General features: G+C 42.3%; 1 protein-coding gene across 5 annotated transcripts in view; it reads left to right on the top strand.

The window, feature by feature from the left end:
- Positions 1-21,532, top strand: part of LOC129695590 (uncharacterized) — a 104,724-nt gene that overhangs the window by 77,801 nt on the left and 5,391 nt on the right. For all 5 annotated transcript variants that reach the window (XM_055632675.1, XM_055632678.1, XM_055632676.1 and 2 more), the window contains one exon: positions 6,812-6,899. In XM_055632675.1, the coding sequence (XP_055488650.1) occupies positions 6,812-6,899 (88 nt within the window). The remainder of the gene's footprint in view (positions 1-6,811; positions 6,900-21,532) is intronic.

Below are 21,532 nucleotides of genomic sequence, written 5' to 3' on the forward strand. Positions count from 1 at the left end.
CATAGTCACTCTGAGCCAAACCCAAGTTGAGTTTATTGTCATGTGCATAAATGCAGGGAGGTACAGGTACAATGAAAATCTTGCTTGCAGCAGCATCACATGCACGTAAACCCAAACACATACATTTTATATAAATTACACACAAACATTCTGCAAGCCAGTGAAGAAAAGACTAAAAAAAAACACAGGACATTAATGCAAAACTCAATTATGATAAAAGACAAGTCTGCGGTAATGAAAAAGGTGTGTAGTATTCAGTTGTCGATCGACTTTGGGTTGTGCGGGTTGGTTCTACAACCTGATAGTTGTAGAAATGTAGCTGTTCCTGAACTTGATGGTTTGGGACCAGGCTTTTGTACCTCCTGTCCAACAGTAGCAGTGAGAAGGGGGCATGGCTTGGATGGTGGGGATCCATGCTAGATGAAGCGCCTCATGTAAGTGCGTTCGACGGAAGGGAGGGAATGTATCCGTGATGGACTGGGTTGAGTCCAGCATTCTCTGCAGCATTTTGTGTTCCTGTGACTTGGTATGATGCAGCTCGGCAGGATTCTTTCCACAGTGCACCTGTAGAGGTTTGTTCGTGTATTTGGTGACGTGCAGAATCTCTTTAAATAATTTAACTTCCGGCTGCAGTGTTATCTGTTACTCCCACTCCTTTTCCACATTATTCCTCTTCTACTTTTTCCGCCTCTCCTACTGCCTCGCCCAAAAACACAAACTTTCACCGAAGACACACGTGCTAGTTTCTTTAACCCTCTTCCAAAACTGGCACAATGGCTCAAGAATCTGAAGTCTTTTTATACTATGTCCTAAGCCATGTATTAATCTACCTTAGGTACACAAAAATGCTGGAGAAACTCAGCGGGTGCAGCAGCATCTATGGAGCGAAGGAGATGGGTAACGTTTCGAAACGTTACTTATCTCCTTCGCTCCATAGATGCTGCTGCACTCGCTGAGTTTCTCCAGCATTTTTGTGTACCTTCGATTTTCCAGCATCTGCAGTTCCCTCTTGAACACTATTAATCTACCTTGTCTTTTTGTCTCTGCATTCATTGATTAGCAATTCTTTGAGTAATTGATTACTGCTTTCAGTCCAGAGGAAGGGCCTTGACCCAAAGCATCAACTGTCCAGTTCTCTCCACAGATGCTGCCTGACACAGCAGGTTTTTTTTACTGCCTTCAGTGTCCTGTTTTCTAACTTTTTTATTTATATTTTAAGTAGCTTGAATTGGTCAAGATTCCAGCATCTGCAGTCTCTTATCTCAGTTCTTGTGCTTCCTATGTTGTGGGTAGTATGTGTACCACAACTTCTGACTCAATACTTTCCCCACCTCCCTGCATGAAATACTCCATATCTTCCTTGTGGTGTCTTCCTTTCCTCTGATACAGGATATGCAACACTGACCATTTTCTCCCCCCCACAGATACCTCTTGATCCACTGAATCCTCCAGCAGAAATGTTTGTCTAGCACCCTGAACAAGGAATCCCCTTTTGGTCATTGTATTTCTCTTCCACCCCCTTCACCCCCCTTCCCTCATCCCCCCCACATAAAAACGTATGCGGTCTCTTGTGCCATTATTGTAGATTGCAGACTTCACCACCCTCACCAGTCTTTCATACCGAGTATGATTTTGAAGATGGTTTTCTTTTGGGGTGGAAGGACGCAATTGTTCCAAATTGGAACAACTCTGTGATTTGACATTTTACCTGAATTTCAATTATTTCACATTATGACTGCTATTCATATTGTTTCCATTTAGCAGATGCTGTTTTAATTTTTCTGCTCCCATTTTCCTGTGAACTCAAATGCTTTTTTTTTACAAAATACTTTTAAACGTAATTGCAATGTGTGCAACGTTAATTACCTACTGATTAGGTGGTTGACATGAAATATTGACCCCTTTTTCTCTCTCCATAAATGCTTCCTGATGTGTATTTCTATCATTTTTTAAAAATTCAAAATGTCGTTTGCACCATCTTTGTATATGAATTAGTAACAGGTTCACGCCCCTTTTATCGTTTTCTCGTTCTAAACTGTATGTTATCATTTTTAAAAAAAAGTAAATCAGCCTTATTAATTTACAACATAAATTGGTGTGCTTTTCTGAGGAAAGCTGCCTTTTATACACAAAGATGAAAATTAGCATTTGATCATTGTAATGGCGAATAATCAGTGATCAAGTGGGATTCTACTATTTAAGTGCACAGAGTCAATTAATTCTGCTCATCCCAGATTTACAGTAAAGCTTCTCTAATCTTTTTGTTAGGTTGAGCAGATGCTTTGCACAGGATGTTAGTTGAAGCTTGACTAAGTATGACTCACATGTGAGTCATAGGTTCCTGGGAGGATAGAGAAATGTGTTGTGCTGATAAATCTTTCCAATATTAGTTAATTCATGAGGAGTGTTCCTTTCTAAATCAACAAGAATAGATACAAGGAACTCTGCAAGGAAGTGAGGCCATTTTTCTATTGCGTGAATATTGGTGACGTTGCTGTTGAAGAGACTATGATGAGAATGGAAGTCTTTTTGATTCCATCTTGGTTTTTACTGGGAGGAAAGGCATTTGGAGAAGAGTCTTGGGAATACTGTGAGTAAGAGTACCTGTTCTAGCCTAACACAGGATCCGGCAGCCTGCAGCAAATTATAATTAACTCTGCATAGGAAGTAGAGGAGAGGTATGAAGGTTGCAAGGTGAAAACATGTTACTTAAAGTTGTGGTTTGTCACTCCTGCATGATTCAGAATGTGGAGCATTTCGGACTAGTTGAAGAACATGGGAGACACAATGAACTGCTGATGCTGATTCACAAAAAAGACACAAAATGCTGGAGTTGCTCAGTGGGTCAGGCAACATCTCTGGAGAACAAGGATAGGTGACATTTTGGGTCGGGATCCTTCTTCAAACTGATTGTAGTGGGGGGGGGGGGGGGGGGGAAGCTGGAATAATGATGTGGGTGGGACAAAGCCAGACAAATGACAGGTAGATACAGGTCGGGGGAGGGTTTATTGGGATATGTGTTGACAAAGGCCAGAGATAGGAAGAAGATGAAAGGCTCTGAGATGAGGAGAAAAGAGTTGCAAAATGTGAAGTCAGTGTGTAAGATTATGTATGAGGTGAAGTCATTATGTATGAGAACCCATCATTAATCCTTAGTTTGTCGTCACTGCTGTAATGTAGAAAAGACTGAAACCAATTTGCGCTTAATAAGATGGCGGAGAGAGGATAAGTAGTTGATCCATTTTCTAGGTGTTGGCTGAGGGATGAATGCTGGCCAGAGACAGCGTGGAGGACCATCACCTCCTCTCATCGTTGGACAGGGCAGGTGGGCCTTTAGTTTAAAGAGCCAAATAATGGTTCCTCTTAAAAAGGTGACATTGGAGGGTCAACTTGAAATATGCAGTCATCTTTCGAGTGATATGGGTGTCTCGGTAAGACTGGCATATCTGCCTGTTCCTGGCTACCCCAAGTGGATGACAGTAATGCCATTCTAAAGTAATTGTAAAGTTGTTGATACAGAGAACTGACTAGATAGCCCACTTCTGAGAGTAGTTAAGAATCCTCTGTATTAGTATGAAACGGGAATCATTGTTGGTCAACCAAGTTGGAATAGTTTTGTTTTTCGTTGAAGATTACTGGTGAGCCTGTCAGTTTTTTAAGATAAATCTAAGTGATCACTATTACTGAAATCATAATTCAAAGGACTGAATTAATCATTGTAATAAAGCAAATATTAAAATCTTATCATGGCAATTTGTTTTGCTGTAAAGAACAAAAAACACTATGATAAATTCAATTCTATTTTGGGCCATTGGCATGTCTCTCTTAGTTCTGGGCAGCAACTGTGCAATTGTAGGTTAAAGTGGTACCTTCATTAGCACCGCCCCAGATTTTACATGACCAATCTCTTACTTGGCAAGGAGAAGGCTGTCTTAAATTGCATGATCCTGTGGCAGAACTTGGCAGCAATTTTTATTTTCTCCATGGCTCTTACGCATTTCTCAGTTAGCTGTGAGTTGCAAATGATTGTTATGAGTTGAGGGTGTTTATTTGCCATAGGCACCGGGTATGGATCGTAGCATGGTCCGGTCATGGTCCATCAAATTCATGGTGCAGTTTTACAGGCAACGATAATAAATATACAATAACCAAGAGACCATAGTGCAAAAACCACATTATGTTGCACAAGCATGGTATTGCGAAGTACATTGTGGTTCGGTGGAGTTGTGAACCGTAGTTCAAGACCCTAATAGTTCTTGGGAAGAAGTTGTCCTTGAACCCGGAGGTAACAGTTCTCTGGCTCCTGTTCCTTCTGCACGATGGTAATAGCTAGATAAGAGTGTGGCCAGAGCAGTGTGTGTCTTTGATGATATCAGCTGTCACCTTGAAACAGCGCTTCCTGTAGAGATCTTCAATGTATAAATTAATTGTTGTTTGCTGGCAGTCACATGGGATTGAAGATGACGTTTCCATTCTGATGATGTGGGCACTGAGATGGTACATAAAGAAACCACAAACTCTTCCACAAGAGGTGTCTTGACGGGATAGTCATGTGGGTAACCATGGGGTAGTGCACTCCTTTCATTACATAAACAGGTGGTCATCTGTGGTCATTGATGTAGGGCCTGAAGTTCTCAATGCTACCCCAAATGGTCCATTTTGAGCAGTCATGGGTCAAAGGATTCCAGGAATTGGTGGGAGACATTGCACTTAAAGGAATCTTTGAACATATCCTTAAATTTGTTTCACCGTCCGCTAGGTAATCTGCTCCCATGGTAGAGCTCAGAATAGGATATCTGCTTTAGAGTATAGAATTAGGCCTGTAAATAACATATATTGCCTAACTTAGCAACGGCAAAGTTAGAGAAGAGGGTGTCGGACTCATGGGGATGTTGGCCTTGGAGAGGACATTGACATTGGTTTGTTATACTTCCATTGTTGACTTTGGTGGCTTGGAACTTTTTTTAAGTGTTGTGATCTACCGTGTTTCCTTAACTGTATAAATTATGCCAAATAAGAGACCCTTTAATTGGAATCAAGTACGATTTGCATGTAATTTACAAACAAATATTTCACTGCACAAAATACCTCTGCTGCTTCAGGTCCTGTGCTGTATTTCTTGCATTCCCTCTTTCAGTGGATGAGGAGTTTTTGGTTGGTCCAAGTCCCCAATACCTTACCCGGAAACAACTTGCACACTCAATTTCGATGCAAAAACCTGCAAGGTGCTGCAGTTTGTGAGTTTGTTTTTGACATTAAATAGTCACTTGAAATGCCATAATATTAGTTGGCCCAAATGCTCACTTTATTAGTGGTTCTTTCTTGGTTTCTATGTTTAGAAATAATGGCAGCCAAGGCACTGTTTGCACATGAGGGTTATGAAGGGTCTTTTTTCAGTTAATTATGCCATTGGCCTTAATGTAAACTGCATTTTCTCTGGGATTGTCTCGTAGTCCCTGATACCTGTATCGTGACTGAGGGTTGTTCAATGCCTTTTATACTGGCAACAAACAGTTAGAAGTAGCGATTGCTGAAGAATGACTGAATGACTGATCTCACACTGTTGAGTGATACAAGACAGTGTCAATATAATTTTGCCATTTCACTTCCTTGGCAGATTAAAATTGATGGTCCTAGAGCTTAATCAAACTGTACAGGAGTAAGTTGTTGAATAATCAGTCACTTCCTTTACAACCATGATAAATTACAGGCAGCAGGATGCAATTTGAAACACTTGTACTAATGAAATATTAATTGTCCTTCTGTTTACATGCTGCTTAACTAGCTGAACATTTCCATGTTTTCTCTTTTTATTTTGGATTCCTACCATCTACATTTGTTATTTTGCTTTTGGATACAAATAGCACCTATTCATTAGAATTACAAAATTCCAGCCACTTAATTTTTTCTGCAACTTGTGATGTTTCTGTGATGAAGTATCCATCATCCAGGTTGTTGAATTGCAGTAGGAGAAGGAAGGGCTAGTGTGGTGTGATCATTGTTGTGTAACAAGGTATGTGGACGTCACCTGCTATCTTACTGCCAATATTAGTCTTCTCTTTGGAGAAATTACTTCTATGAAACTTGAGACAATATGGTTTCCTAGCCTTGCAAAGGTCACACGGACAAAAAAATCGCTGGATCATCACAAGTTTTATAAAAGCAGAGTAATTTCTCCAGTAAAATGCAGTGAGTGTAGTATAGGTCACAATATATACTGTACACCTTATTGCCATGACATACAGTAATAAGATCTTCAAGTATGATTCATGGAACAATTATCCAATTGCCATGGGTATAATAGTATCACATTATATGGTAATTTCAAATGAAATGGTCGACAAAGATCCTGTCTGCCATCTCTGATATGATAATGCACATTGCCTTATTTGAAAAGGAGCAAGTAATTTAATTCAGTTTATTATAGTCACATGTACTGTGAAAGCCTTTGTTTGCACACTGTCTAGTCAAAGAAATTACTCTCCAATGTTATAACCAATATTAATCCCCAAACCAATATCTGGTTATTTATGCAATTGTTGTTTGTGAGAGATTAATATAGATATACATGCATTTAATACTGATTACCCGTAAAGTATTTCATTAACTGTAAAAAGAAAAAGTACTAAGATCATGAAGGACTCCATATAAAACTGATTCATTTTATATACCTCGTGATCTTTCCTACAAATTACTTAGAACAAAAGATTGCATATTCCCAAACTAACGTATTGGGTTGGCAAAGTAATGTTGAAAGTGAAATTAAGTTATACGAAATCACAAAGTGAATAATTGTAATCTTATTTTGCAGAAATGCTGGCCAAGAAACGCTCTTATGCTGTTTTGGGAATGGATCTAGAAACTGCATTGGTATTGGCTTAAACAACTTGATACTGAAGGTAATCAGTTTATATAAACAGCAGTAAACTGATCGTTATATCCATGTGAATCTTTCCACCTCCCATACCTGCCATTTGTTGTAAGGATGGGCAGCAAGCTAGTGAGGGGACCAGCTGAAGAGCAGGTCAATGGGCGATGGATAACAGGACAGCGGGCGGTGGAGCTTACTCCTGTGGCAGCGCGATCAAGGGACCAATTGAGGTTACTCGCCCTGACACAGGAGTAAGCTCCACCGCCCACTGTCCTGTTATCCATTGCCCACTGAGCCGCTCTTGAGCTGGTCCCCTCACTGTCCGGTCTACATTGAAAGACACGGACCTTGCAGTGAATGCCAAGCAGTGTCACCCAGCGCAGCATGCGGGGCCATGTCCTGCTCCCGGCGGCAGTCAGAATTTAAGGATTTGCGGGAAGCGGCTGACATGAGCGAAGCAGGAGAGAGGTGTTCAGACAGAGCACTGCCTGAGGTGAGCGGGCCGGCAGAAAGTGCTGAGACTTGGCTGTCCCTCAGTACAGCAACATCGTTCTTGATGTTACTGTACTGAGGGATAGCCAAGTTTATCTTTCTTGACTAACAACCTAACCTTCGGCCTCTAAGATGCAGGTAAATTTTCGTGCCTTGTTTTTGGGTTAAAAAATAGCGTCTTCATTGCCAGGAAATACGGTATTTAAAAACATATAGCTCAAAGAAATTTACTTGCCACATTATTTGTACGTGAAAGAAGAAAGGAAGAGGCGGAGACAGTGGGCTGTGGGAGAACTGGGAAGGGGAGGGGAAAGAAGGAGAAAGCAGGGACTACCTGAAATTGGAGAAGTCATTGTTCATACCGCTGGGGTGTAAACTAGCGAAATATGAGGTGCTGCTTCTCCAATTTACTGTGGGCCTCACCCTGGCCATGGAGGAGGCCCAGGACAGAAAGGTCGGATTCGGAATGGGAAGGGGAGTTGAAGTGCTGAGCCAAGGGGAGATTTGGTTGGTTATTGCGAACCGAGCGGAGGTGTTGGGCGGAGCGATCGCCAAGCCTACGCTTGGTCTCACCGATGTAGAACAGCTGACACTTAGAGCAGCGGATGCAATAGATGAGGTTGGAGGCGGTGCAGGTGGAACACCTGGAAAGCTGGAAAGACTGCTTGGATCCTTGGATGGAGTCAAGGGGGCAGGTAAAGCGACAAGTGTAGCATTTCCTGCGGTTGCAAGGGAAATGTCGGGAGATGAGGTAGTTTGGGTGGGAAGGGACCAGGGAGTTACGGAGGGAGCGGTCTCTGCGGAAAGCCGAAAGGGGAGGAGATGGGAAGATGTGGCCAGTGGTGGGACCCCGTTGGAGATGCCGAAAATGTCAGAGGATTATTTGTTATATGTGACGGCTGGTAGGGTGGAAGGTGAGGACAAGGGGGACTCTGCCCTTGTTACGAGTGGGGGGATGGGGAGTGAGAGCAGAGTTACGGGGTATAGAAAAGACCCTGGTGAGAGCCACATCTATAGTGGAAGAGGGGAACCCCCGTTCCCTAAAGAATGAGGACATTTCCGATACCCTGGTTTGGAAGCAGTGGTGGGAAATTTAAGGTAGCTCTTTTTTCCCAAGAACCCTTTTTTGCTTAAGTCCACCCTCCACCACCTCCAGTTTAAATTCCATTTACAACATTTTTGGAGGACCAGGAAATCAAGAAGCAAGAGTTACTCCAGCTCCAGGGGGTGATTCTGCGTTGGTTTTCAGCGGTCGCGGCGAGGCGGCGACCGGACAGCAATGGCGACCAAATCTCACATAATGCAAAGAGAGGGAGAATGTGCCTGGCACTGACCAGTAGCCATGGCAGTGCGCATGTGCAGGGCGGCCGATGATGTGCTGGCCGTGGCGGTGCGCATGTGCCGGAGGATGAGGAGTGGCCGGAGAGTTGGATGGTGGGCTGAGACGGAGAGTGACAGAGAGAGAGAGATAGAGCGGGGGCCAAGCCAGGCAAAATGACACGGCTTTTAGGTTGCCCGGCGGAACTTTAGGTGGCCATTGGCACCCGGGCAACAGTTAATGTCGAGCCCTGCTTTAGAATGGTGAATTGCCTTTTAATCTATAATTAGGCATTATTTGAAGAATCCTTATAAAATTCTATGCAAACCTCAAAGTGTATTCTTTTCATGTTTTCATAAAGAAGTTTATACCACATTTGAAACAGACAATTACTTATAGAGGCCTTGAGGCCACAATGACTACTTATTTATATTGACATCATATTCAAAGATGCCTGATTTACCCCCTAAAGCATTCTATTTATTTTGGGGGGAAACATCTGTTTTTGATCACCAGTTCTCTTTGTTGTAAGGTACTTAATGAGCCTTGATGCAGTAGACTTTGTCTTCATTTTATCCACAGTTTGAAATGTTGGTTTAGTATCCAAAAATATATCCTCCAGATTTTGTTACATTGCCCTGTTCCATACAAACTTAAATGTCCATTCATCTTTCTCAGGTGTAGGTAGGCCAGGGTGTCATTAAACTGGAAAGGTTGCAGAAAGGATTCACAAAGATGTTAATGATTCTGGAGGGTTTGAGTTATCAGGAGAGGCTGGCATGGCTGGGTTGTTTTCCCTGGAGCTTTGAAGGCTGAATGGTAACCTTATTGAAGTTTATATAATCATGAGCGGGCATAGATAAGATAAATAGTCCCAATCTTTACCATAGAGGTGTTTTAAGGTGAGAGGGGACCTGAGGGGCAATTTTTTCTGCACAGATGGTTGAACAAGCAGCCAGAGGAACTGTTGTGTGGGTATAATTATGCCATTTAAAGGACATTTGGACAGGTACCTGGATAGGAAAGGTTTGGAAGGATACGGGCAACTTAATCACCAAGCACAGCTTTGTGACACTATGAATGGGGAAACTGACTCATTCTCAAGAAGCAGTGTGGACATTTTTAGTTAAAAAAATTATGTCCGGCTTTATTGAAAGGTGGCACAGTTCCAGCAACCCAGGTTCAATCTGAACCTTTGGCATAGTGTGTGTGGACTATGTAATTTCTCCCTGTGGCCTCGTAGGTTCCCCTGCTGGCTCTGGTGGGTTGATAGGTTAATTATCCGCTGCAAATTGCTCCTTGTGGGAAGACGATTAGTGGAATCTGAGGTAAGTTTAATGGGAATGAGTGGAAAATAAATTTGGGAACAGTATAAAAAGAGGCTTTATATAAAAAGAGGCTTAATGGCTGGGATGGATTCCATGAGCTAAATGACTTGCTTCAGTGCCCTTTGACCTTGGAGTATAGTGAAGATTAAAGAAAGCTGGTGACGAGGTACTTTGCTCGGTTGGTTATGGTGCATATCAACTCGAGTCAAGAATGTTTAACGTCCCGAAGCGGAACAATTAAATTTGCACTTGCAGCAGCACCACATGCCACCAAAGCCAGGCTTGCGTGCTGATCCCAAGATGGATCTACTATCATATATTAAAATCGCTCCATTCTTTTAAATCTTCATTTCAATAGCAGCTTGCACTAAACATTACACCTTTCTATCCTGTATCAGTACACTTTGGCGTCTTGATTGTAATCATGTACAGTCTTTTCGCTGACTGGATAGCACGCAACAAAAAGCTTTTCACTTCACCTCAATACAGATGACAATAATAAACTAAGCAAAACTGAATAGCAGGTTGTGCTGTTAACTCTCGGCTCCAGTGACCTGGATATGATTCAGAACTCTAATGCTGTGCGTGAAGTTTGCACATTCTACATTTCATTTTTTTCCCACATCTCAAAGATATGCTAGCAGGTTATTTAGCCTTTAAGTTAGTCTGGTTAAGGTTGATGGCAGGAGAAAGTATGGAGTTTCAAAAGTATAAATTCTACACAGAAGCCATTCAAGGCCAATTTACTAGAATTTAAAAACAATTTAAATGTTATTATTATCGCGATATTTTACTATTAGAAAGTCATGTCCATGCAGATGGGCCCACTGTTAAAGGTAGGAACACTAATCATTAACGCTGCTCAAAGAGATTCCTTTAAATATTTTATTCAATCCAAAAGCCTCTCACCTAATATTCCCTGTTTACCAGCCTCTTCCTCCTCAGGCAATTCTTTAGCATTAAGGGTGATTTACTTCCACTACTGTTCTATGGTGGGTAAAGAATCCAATGTGGGATCTGCATACATTGCCACAGATGGACATGAGGTTCACGGTGAAGTAAAAAACAGAGAATGCTGGACATAGAAGGTTGGGTTGATCTGGGAAGAGAGACAGTCATTGTTTCAGATATTGCATTCCATCAGAACTGGTGAGGTAGGTGAGTGGAACATATGCGTGTAGATGCACACCTTTATGTATTTTCATTATACTTTGTGTGCTCCTGACAAAGAGACTTGAGGCTCTCGGTGCCATTGTGAGCAAAGATCTTAGAGCAGAGCAAGATAGGCCACTCTTGCGAAATACAATGGGCTGACGTGTAGTACGCTACGGAGGGGATCCTGGGCATTTTTCCCCGCCCATTTTATGAACCGGAGCCTACCCGACCCGACTCGCAGTGTAATTAATGTTGCGGGGCAACAGTTTGTGTGTGTGATATAGGGTTAGATTCATAATTCTGTCAGTTCATACTTCTTGTCAAGAATAAAATTTGACTCTGGTAATTGTCTTTTACATCATTTCTTTTTAAATGGCTCACAAGCAGTGTTTGAGTTGATTTTGTAATAACCGGAACCTATCCGACCTGACGCGACTCGCAGGGTAATTGACATTGCGGGGGAAGTTTTTGTGTGTGATATAGGGTTAGATTCATAATTCTGTTAATTCTTGTAAAAGAATAAAATGTTTATAAACACACATACATGAATGTGATATAAATGTATATAATCATATAACATACACAATTATATTTCTTCTGATCCAATGATGAACTTTATTTCAGACTAGACAAGGGACATGAAATAATAAACATTGTAAACCTCCCCGCAACTTCACACACACTAGGCCTTATCCCACCCCTCAACCTCTCTCCCCCCCCCCCCCCCCCCCCCCCCCCCCCCCCGGCACTCCCTCGCCTGCCCCCACACTACAATGTCTCCCCCCTTCCTATGTCCCGCTGCCCCGGGCCGCACACTCCCTCTCCCCACTGCCCCGGGTTGCCCCGGGCCGCACACTCCCTCTCCGTGGGCCGCACACTCCCTCTCCCTGTTGCCCCGGGCCGCACACTCCCTCTCCCCACTGCGGAAACGAAGATCCGATCTTTGGCCGGAAGCAAGATGGTGGAACAAGATGACGGGGACTGGTTGCTAAAATGGGTCCTATAATCACCCATGAATCTGCCCATGAGCGTACTACGCATTTGCGTGAGAGTAACCCATCTTGCTCTGCTCTAAGATCTTTGATTGTGAGCACCACGTTTCCATTTTAAGCAATCATGGACCAGGGAGTCCCTGGTAATCTCTTACAGTGATGAACTCAGAGTATAAAGCTTGTTGTCTGGTGTCAGACATGTGACGGTGTGGTCCACCTATAAGAGCTGGCTGAGTGTAATTCTATTATCAATACTGGGAAAGTTGGTGTGGGAGAAGACCCTAACCCTGGTCGCCTTATCCTACCAGTAGACATGGAGGATTTTGCAGCAACAATAATTGTGGTACCTCCATTGCCTGATGGTGCCTGCTGCAGGTAGTCCAAGTGTCTGATGTTTACAGAAGGGCAGAGATCACAGCTACCAGAAGGGCAATGCGTTGAGGCTATGGTGAATTTTACAAGTGTCTGCTTTATGAGTACCTCTGTTTCTGACTGGCTTTTGCAACCTGTTTTCATATTCCCTGTAGGTTTACTCTCATTCCCTAATTTCTCCTCCTCAAATAATCCTGCTATATTAAATTCAAATAGTTCCTGGTCCTCGGGTTTACTGCTTTTTTTAGGACAATTTATATGTCTACTCCTTGGATCTAATACTATCCATAACTTCCCTATTAGCCACAGCTCAATGGTACTTTATTGTCACCTATACCTATGTACAGTGAAATTCCTTTTTTTGCATAGTTCATTGAAAAAATCGTTCTATACCATCAGACCTAAGTACATTAGTGAAAGACTGGTTGATTATACTGAGCTACACTTCCCATTTTATTTTGATCAAAGACAGGGATGAAGAATTGTAATCTTTCATCCAAGTGCTGCTTAGATATTTGCCTTTGCTGATCTTCTTTCGACACCTTAAAATATTCCCCAATCTCAGTATTAGCCAATTCTCACCCATGCCATTGTGATTTTCTTTATTTACTTCCCAGATCTTAGTCCAAGAATCAGCCATGCCAGTTTGCATCTTAATAGGGAATTATAATATATTATAGTTGCTCCTTCCCCCAAGGAGCCTCGCATGACAAGATTGCTAATTAATCCATTCTCTTTACACAATCCACAGTCGTCACTAGCCTTCTTTCTAGTTGGTCCAAATATGTATTCATCCAGAATATCATGTACACTAGTTATTTCTCCTCCAGTATGATTACAAATTTGGTTAGTCTATTCTATGTGTAGATTAAAGTTGACCATGATTACAGTTGAAGCATACCTTTGTTCTATTGTACCCCTAATGAATAGTTGATCACTGTACACAGTCCCTTTTGCTTAATGTTCATGTAGTCTCTGTCCGTGATGCCTCTGATTTTATTTTGTCCCAGAAATCTTTATTCAGTTCCCCTACCACTCCTGCAGATCCCTGCGATTCCTTCATGCCATTTCTCTCACTGGTGGCTTACTTTCCATTTTCATTTCTGCTATTATTCATTCATTCTATATGCATTCTTCTTTGATTTTGATCCCAGTTTTTGCAGATCTGTCATCAATGAAGAACTTTTTTCACACAGAGAGTGGTGAATCTCTGGAACTCTCTGCCACAGAGGGTAGTTGAGGCCAGTTCATTGGCTATATTTAAGAGGGAGTTAGATGTGGCCCTTGTGGCTAAGGGGATCAGGGGGGTATGGAGAGAAGGCAGGTACGGGATATTGAGTTGGATGATCAGCCATGATCATATTGAATGGCGGTGCAGGCTTGAAGGGCTGAATGGCCTACTCCTGCACCTAATTTCTATGTTTCTAAGTTTTTGGTTCAGGCCTGCTTACATTACACTACCTATTGAAAGTGCCTTTATAACGTGCCATTTTCTCTCGTTCTAGTTATTAATGTTTGATTAAATGAATAATGAGGTTATAGACAATAGTTGCAGGAGTAGGCCATTCGGCCCTTCATGCCAGTACCGCCATTCACAGTGATCATGGCTGAACATCCCCAATCAGTACCCTGTTCCTGCCTTCTCACCATATCCCCTGGCTCCGCTATCTTTCAGAGCTCGATCTAACTCTCACTTGAAAGTATCCAGAGAATTGACCTCCACTGCCTCGGAGGCAGAGAATTCCACAGATTCACAACTCTCTGGGTAAAAAAGTTAATCCACATCTCTGTTCTAAATGGCCTACAACTTACTCTTAAACTGTGGCCCCAGTTCTGGACTCCCCCAACATCGGGAACACGTTTCCTGCCTCTAGCGTGTCCAATCCCTTAATAATCTTATATGTTCCAATGAGACCTCCTCTCATCCTTCTAAATTCCAGAGTATACAAGCCCAGCCGCTCCATTCTATTACAGTCCCGCCATCCCGGGAATTAACCTTGTGAACCTATGCTGCACTCCCTCAATAGCAAGAACGTCCTTCCTCAAATTTGGAGACCAAAACTGCATGCAATACTCCAGGTGTGGTCTCACTAGGGCCCTGTACAACTGCAGAAGGACCTCGTTCCTCCTATATTCGTCTTGTTATGAAGGCCAACATGCCATTAGCTTTCTTCACTGCCTGCTATACCTGCATGCTTACTATCAGTGAGTGATGAACAAGGACCCCCCCCCAGATCCTTTTGTCTTTCCAATTTTTCCAACTTAACACAATTCAGATAATAATCTACCCTCCTGTTTTTGCCATCAAGTGGATAACCTCACATTTATCCACATCAAACTGCACCTGCCATGCATCCGCCGACTCACCCAACCTGTCCAAGTCACCCTGCATCCTCCTCACAGTTCGCACTGCCACCCAGCCTTGTGTCATCTGCAAATTTGCTGATGTTACTTTGAATCCCTTCATCTAAATCATTGATGTACAGGTGCACAACCTTTTATCCGAAAGCCTTGGGACCAGACACTTTTCGTAATTCAGAATGTTTCAGCTTTCGGAATGGAAGATTTTTAGCGTAGATTTTAACGGCTGGCTCAGTGGTAGAGTGCTCGGCTCGTATCCGCAAGGTCGCGAGTTTGCGCCTCGATCCCGGCAGTTACTCGATCGCGAGTTTGAGTCTTCAATGTAGTTTTTTCTTGCAGAATAGGAGAGAATAGGGAGGGTTAGGCTGGGATCATTCTCTGCGAGATAATCTTAGTGCGGGAGACAAGTGTAGGAGAGGTGTACTGACTGTGTGGGCAGAACTTTGGAAGTGATTGCCCACCATTCTCAAAAGCCGCTGTGTCTCCCTGTCCCTCCAACTCCAGAGGAATCCGCTGCCCGATGGGCCGCTACGGCGACAAGTGGCAGTTCGCCCACAGCCCGAGCTGCGCCCCCTCATCCGCAACCCGGGTTCCTCTGGAGTTGGAGCGGGGCTGGGCTAGAGTTGCTGCTGGCTGTGAGTCTCTGGGATCTCCGTGCTTGCAGTCGGTGTCCCGTTGGTCCTGACGTCTCCGGTCACCCCTCTGGAATGGAGCTGAGACTGGGAACTGTACCGCCCTTGCCCCCTCCCTCTGCAACTGCAAACAACTCCACAGTTCCCAGTCTCAGCTCCTGTACAGGGGGTGGCCGGAGACGTCACAGCCCGAGCTGCGCCCCCTCATCCACAACCTCAAGACCAAGACGTACCTTGCACACCATCAGCTTCGGTCCCTACGGGGAGCGTGTTCCTCTGGAATTGGAACGGGGCTGGGCTGCTGCTGGCTGTGGGTCTCTGGGATCTCCGTGCTTGCAGTGGGCCTGGGGGTCAGTGTCCCGTTGGTCCTGACGTCTCCGGTGACTGGCACTGCATCACACCTGCTGGCAACTCCGACGTGAAGGCAGTGCAAAGCCCCCGCGCCGGTGCAATGGGCGGGGAGCTGGAGAGGGGAGGGAAGGGATCACACACATGGCCGGGAAGCAGAGGGGTGTAGGTGGGGTGAAACTTAAGGGAGCGACAATTTGCTGCTGCCTGCCCGCTGAGTTAAAAAGTTCTCATGCAAGACTCACGATACACTGTATCGTGAGTCTACCGTGGGAACCTTTTAACTCAGCGGGCAGGCAGCAGCAGATTGTCAATTATTAACCCTCCCGCGCAATATACCCTCACCTTCTCTTTTATGAATGGGGATTTAGTTCCCCTTTCTTCGAGGACCGACCGGAGGTTCCGCTGTCACCTCTGCGGGCCGCCCTCGGTGAACGTTTTCAAGGACCTTTCTTCAAGGACTGAAAAAATGTCCGCTATTCGGAGGTTTTCGTTATTTGGAACTTCGGATAAAAGGTTGTGCACCTGTATATTGTAAATAGCTGTAGTCCCGGCACCGAACCTTGCAGCACCCCATTATTCACTGCCTGCCTGCCATTCTGAAAGGGACCCGATAATCCCTACTCTTTGTTTCCTGTCTGCCAACCAATTTTCTATCCATGTCAGTACCCTACCCCCAATACCATGTGCTCTAATTTTGCCCACTAATCTCCTATGTGGGACCTTATCAAATGCTTTCTGAAAGTCCAGGTACACTACATCCACGTCCATTTTTCTAGTTACATCCTCAAGAAATTCCAGAAGATTAGTCAAGCATGATTTCCCCTTTGTAAATCCATGCTGACTCGGACCGATCCTGTTACTGCTTTCCAAATGTGCCGCTATTTCATCTTTTATAATTGACTCCAGCATTTCCCCACCACCACCACTGATCTATATTTCCCTGTTTTCTCTCTCCCGCCTTTCTTAAAATGTGGGATAACATTAGCTACCCTCCAATCCGCAGGAACTGATCCTGAATTTATCGAACATTGGAAAATGATCATCACCAATGCGTCCACGATTTCTAGAGCCACCTCCTTAAGTACCCTGGGATGCAGGCCATCAGGCCCTGGGGGTTTATCAGCCTTCAGTCCCATCAGTCTACCCAACACCATTTCCTGCCTACTGTGAATTTCCTTCAGTTTCTCCTTCACTAGGTCCTCTGGCCACTAGTACATCAGAGAAATTGACTGTGTCCTCCTTAGTGAAGACGGATCGAAAGTACCTGTTAAACTCATCTACCATTTCCTTGTTCCCCATAATAAATTCACTTGTTTCAGTCTTCAAGGGTCCAACTTTGGTCTTAACTATATTTTTGCTCTCCACATACCTAAAGAAGCTTTTACTATCCTCCTTTATATTCTTGGCTAGCTTACCTTCGTACCTCATCATTTCTCCCTGTATTGCCTTTTTAGTTAACTTCTGTTGTTCTTTAAAATATACCCAACCCTCTGGCTTCCCGCTCATCTTTGTTATGTTATTCTTCTTCTCTTTTATTTTTATTCTCTCCTTGCCTTCCTTTGTCAGCCACAGTTGCCCCTTACTCCCTTTGGAATCTTTCTTCCTCTTTGGAATGAACTGATTCTACACCTTCTGTATTGTTCCCAGAAATACCTGCCATTGTTGTTCCACGGATATCCCTGCTAGGGTATCTTTCCAGTCAACATTGGCCATCTCCTCCCTCATGACTCCATAGTCCCCTTTGTTCGTCTGTAATACTGACACTTCGGATTTTCGCTTCTCCCTCTCAAATTATAGATTAAAACTTATCATATTATGGTCACTACACCCTAATGGCTCCTTTACCTCGAGTTCCCTTATACAATCTGGTTCATTACACAACACTAAATCCAGAATTGCCTTCTCCCTGGTAGGCTCCAGTACAAGCTGCTCTCAGAATCCATTATGGAGACACTCCACAAACTCCCTTTCTTGGGGTCCAACACCAACCTGATTTTCCCAGTCTACCTGCATGTTGAAATCTCCCATAACAACCGTAGCATTACCTTTGCGACATGCCAACTTTAACTCTTGATTCAACATGCACCCTATATCCAGGCTACTGTTTGGGTCCTGTAGATAACTCCCATTGGGGTCTTTTTACCCTTACAATTTCTTAGTTCTACCCATACTGACTCTACATCTACTGATTCTATGTCACCCCTTACAAGGGACTGAATTTTATTCCTCACCATCAGAGCAACCCCACCCCCTCTGCCCACCTGTCTGTCTTTTCGATAGGATGTATACCTTTGAATATTCAGTTCCCAGCTTTAGTCCTCGCAGCCATGTCTCTGTAATTCATGCAACATCATACTTGCCAATTTCTAACCGAGCCTCAAGCTTGTCCACTTTATTTCTTATACTTTGTGCATTCATATATAATACTTTTAATCCCTTACTCCCCACACCCTTCATATCGATTCCTATTTCACTTGGCCTTACTCTCCCTTCCTGAGCTTTGTATACAACTATCGGCTTCCTTTGGTGATGAGTCGACTTGCATTGTAGGTTAGAAAGTTGTGTGTTCAAGTCGTATTTCACTAGCATGATTAAATTAGAAACACTCAAAATGGACACTGCAGGGCAGTACTGAGGGTGCACCACATCATCAGAGGTACCACCGATTAGTTGAGATATTAAACCAAGGCAGTTTCACTTCTTCCCATCTTTCTGATGAGTGCAAAAGATCCCACGGTATTTCAACATAACCAGAGTTACTTGCATCCTGTATCCTGGCCATTATTATGTTCTTAACTAAAAACACTTCCTCAAGAAAAAAGCATGTCTGCGTTGCTGTTGTGGGAGCTTACTGTGTCAACTAGGTGTGTCAACTGGGTTGTTGCATTTACTACAGTACACCCATGGATACAGTTTGGGAGTACTTTATTAATATAAAACACTTTGAGACATACTATGGTTCTGAAAGGTTTATAAATCCAAATAACTGCAGCATTATGGTTTGATGATTATTCATATTCAGTCAGTAAAGAACTTGATCATAGGCAACAAGACAATACTTAAATCAAACAACAATGTTTAGTGCTTCAATTTGGAATGGATGAAGGAATTTGGCTAGCAATATCTCAATGAAACCCAGAACTGAAGGAAATAATAAGTACTTTCAATTTGAAATCAAAAGTCAGCGACTATTTCACTTGATGATTTACACAAGGATAGTTAGATTAACATTTTTTACTCATTTTACTTTGCGTATCATTTCAGGGTGTAGTTTAGACAGTTAAAGAAGAATTAGACCACATAATTTTCCATGCAGCATTTTGTTATGTTATTTGAATGATGAACATTGAATACCAGCCCTAACCTAGTGTCTGTCTGAATTGATAGCATCTTCCAAGGATTCTTTTAAAGTTTTCTATCATCCTGTAATATCCCAATATTATGCATATCTTCCTAGCATCTATAAAGATTTCAGTTATGTCCTTGCAGGGTTTTATAATTGTTGGGCATGTCATTCAGAAATTTTTAAAACTTGAGAGTTGATAATTGAAACATGGAAATTAAAACATAGAAGCAAATCATTGATCCCAATGGATCCATGTTGATGGTCATCATGGTACGAATAATTTGTAATACCAGTTCACAACTTTCCGCAAATTCGCTTTCCTCTTTCAATTGCCTGATTGACTTGTTCTTTGAGAGAAGAAATTGAGAGAGAAAAACATTCACTACCCATTGAGAGGGGAGATTTCTGCATCCTTCAGTTTTAAATGACTAGCCCCTAATTTTGGAGTTCTGTCAATTGTTCATGCCTATAGAAACATAGAAATTAGGTGGAGGAGTAGGCCATTCGGCCCTTCGAGCCTGCACCGCCATTCAATATGATCATGGCTGATCATCCAACTCAGTATCCTGTACCCATGAGTGAAAACATTTCAGCATCTACCCTGTTTATAATATATAACCAAGTATTAATGTGCTTTCACTGCCATTTTTATCTTTTTAAAAAAAAGGCTAGATTGTTTGGATCTGCATTCCTTAGAGTTGAGAAAATTGAGGGATGACTAATCAAACTAAAATAATTCATAAGGCTTTTATGATTATGATTTAACATATTTGAATAAAGTCACCCCATTCCAATGAATGCAGATTCAGACAGTCTAGCCTCTCTTTTACCATAAAGATGGGAGTGAAAGCGCATTAACACTTATCTGTACTTTAAATAAAAGTGGTCAACGTTGACTGCGAACTAAATAAGCAGCAAACTTTAAATGGAGTTGTGCGTCTCTTGGACTTTGGTGCAAAGCTGTCAGGAGAGCAAATGCTGCATAAATTGCCCCGGGAGCTGGTGCTGGGTACATATTTATATTTTATATTTAAGAATTAGAAGTCAAAGTGTTAATTACTCAAAGATATTAGGAGAAACAGTGTAGAATAGACAGCAGATGCTGGAAAGGAAATATATTACCCCAAAACTTGCACAAAACATTTGATAAACACATCAATTGTGTGACACATAAAATTCAATAGTGCAAGGGCTGGGTTGGAAGGAAGAGCATTTGTCTTAAGTAAACTATGATTGTTATGAACAAAGTTAAAGCTTGCAAGATATTTGAAGTGAAGGAGAACAGCGACAGCACAGCAGGAGCCAAGTTGATAATTATACTCTGAGGTCAGTCGACTATAAATTAGTGTTTGAAATGAAGCGTAATCAAAGCATTATGATCTGATATTAAGTGGCATCAACAAGGGTACTTCAAGATTTGACAGAATATATGGGTATATAAATAAATTGAATCACTGAAAGGAATATTACAGGAATATTAAAATAGTATTACTCTTGTTTGCAGTGTTGGTCACTGGCTATTTTTAATTTATTATTTGTCACTGGCCATTTTTAATAAGGATACTAAATAATATTAAATTATTGGTCACTGGCCATTTTTAATAAGAGGGTAAACAATTTTAGTTTAAATAATAATTCCTCCACACAGTCTGTGAACTACATTTTGACAGAAAGGAATACTGTGAATTTACTTTTAGTAAATTAATGCTTTTCTAAATTAATATTCATGGGTAATGGCAGAGGATTAATGGTCTGTATTGCATCTAGGAAATGAAATTGTAGTGTGTCAATTTGGCTCAAGTGGTTCCCATCTTTGAGATAAAGACATGGCATCGAACTCCACTCCTGGGACATAATCAGATATTTGAGGTTAACATTCCGGCCGTGTTAAGCACTGTATTGGGGATGTCTTTTTGAATGAAATATTAAATTAAGCCTTAAAAATTTGATTGGGCAGCACTAATTGCTGAGATAATGTAATCGGAAATCTCACAAAATAAAAATCAATTAAAAAAAAATAAATGAGGTGGTCTAACTGTCCCCATGTGAGAACAGTACACACACGGAGGTATTTGATGAAAATAATCTGTGAGTGTGATTACACTTATTGGAATCAATACAAACTGCAGCAGATTGAAACAGGCCAAAACTGCACAGCCGTACAGAATTAACGGACGTTAATTCTCATAAATTTATGAATAGTAATTTGGTACTGTTCATCGGCTTCAAATTCAACAACAGATGGAGTGACTCAAAGTTTGTGCCACATGCTCAAAATAGAATTTTTCTCCTGAAATGATAAAGGTTTTCTGAT

Source organism: Leucoraja erinacea, chromosome 3, assembly GCF_028641065.1.
Source record: "Leucoraja erinacea ecotype New England chromosome 3, Leri_hhj_1, whole genome shotgun sequence".
Lineage (NCBI taxonomy): Eukaryota > Metazoa > Chordata > Chondrichthyes > Rajiformes > Rajidae > Leucoraja > Leucoraja erinaceus.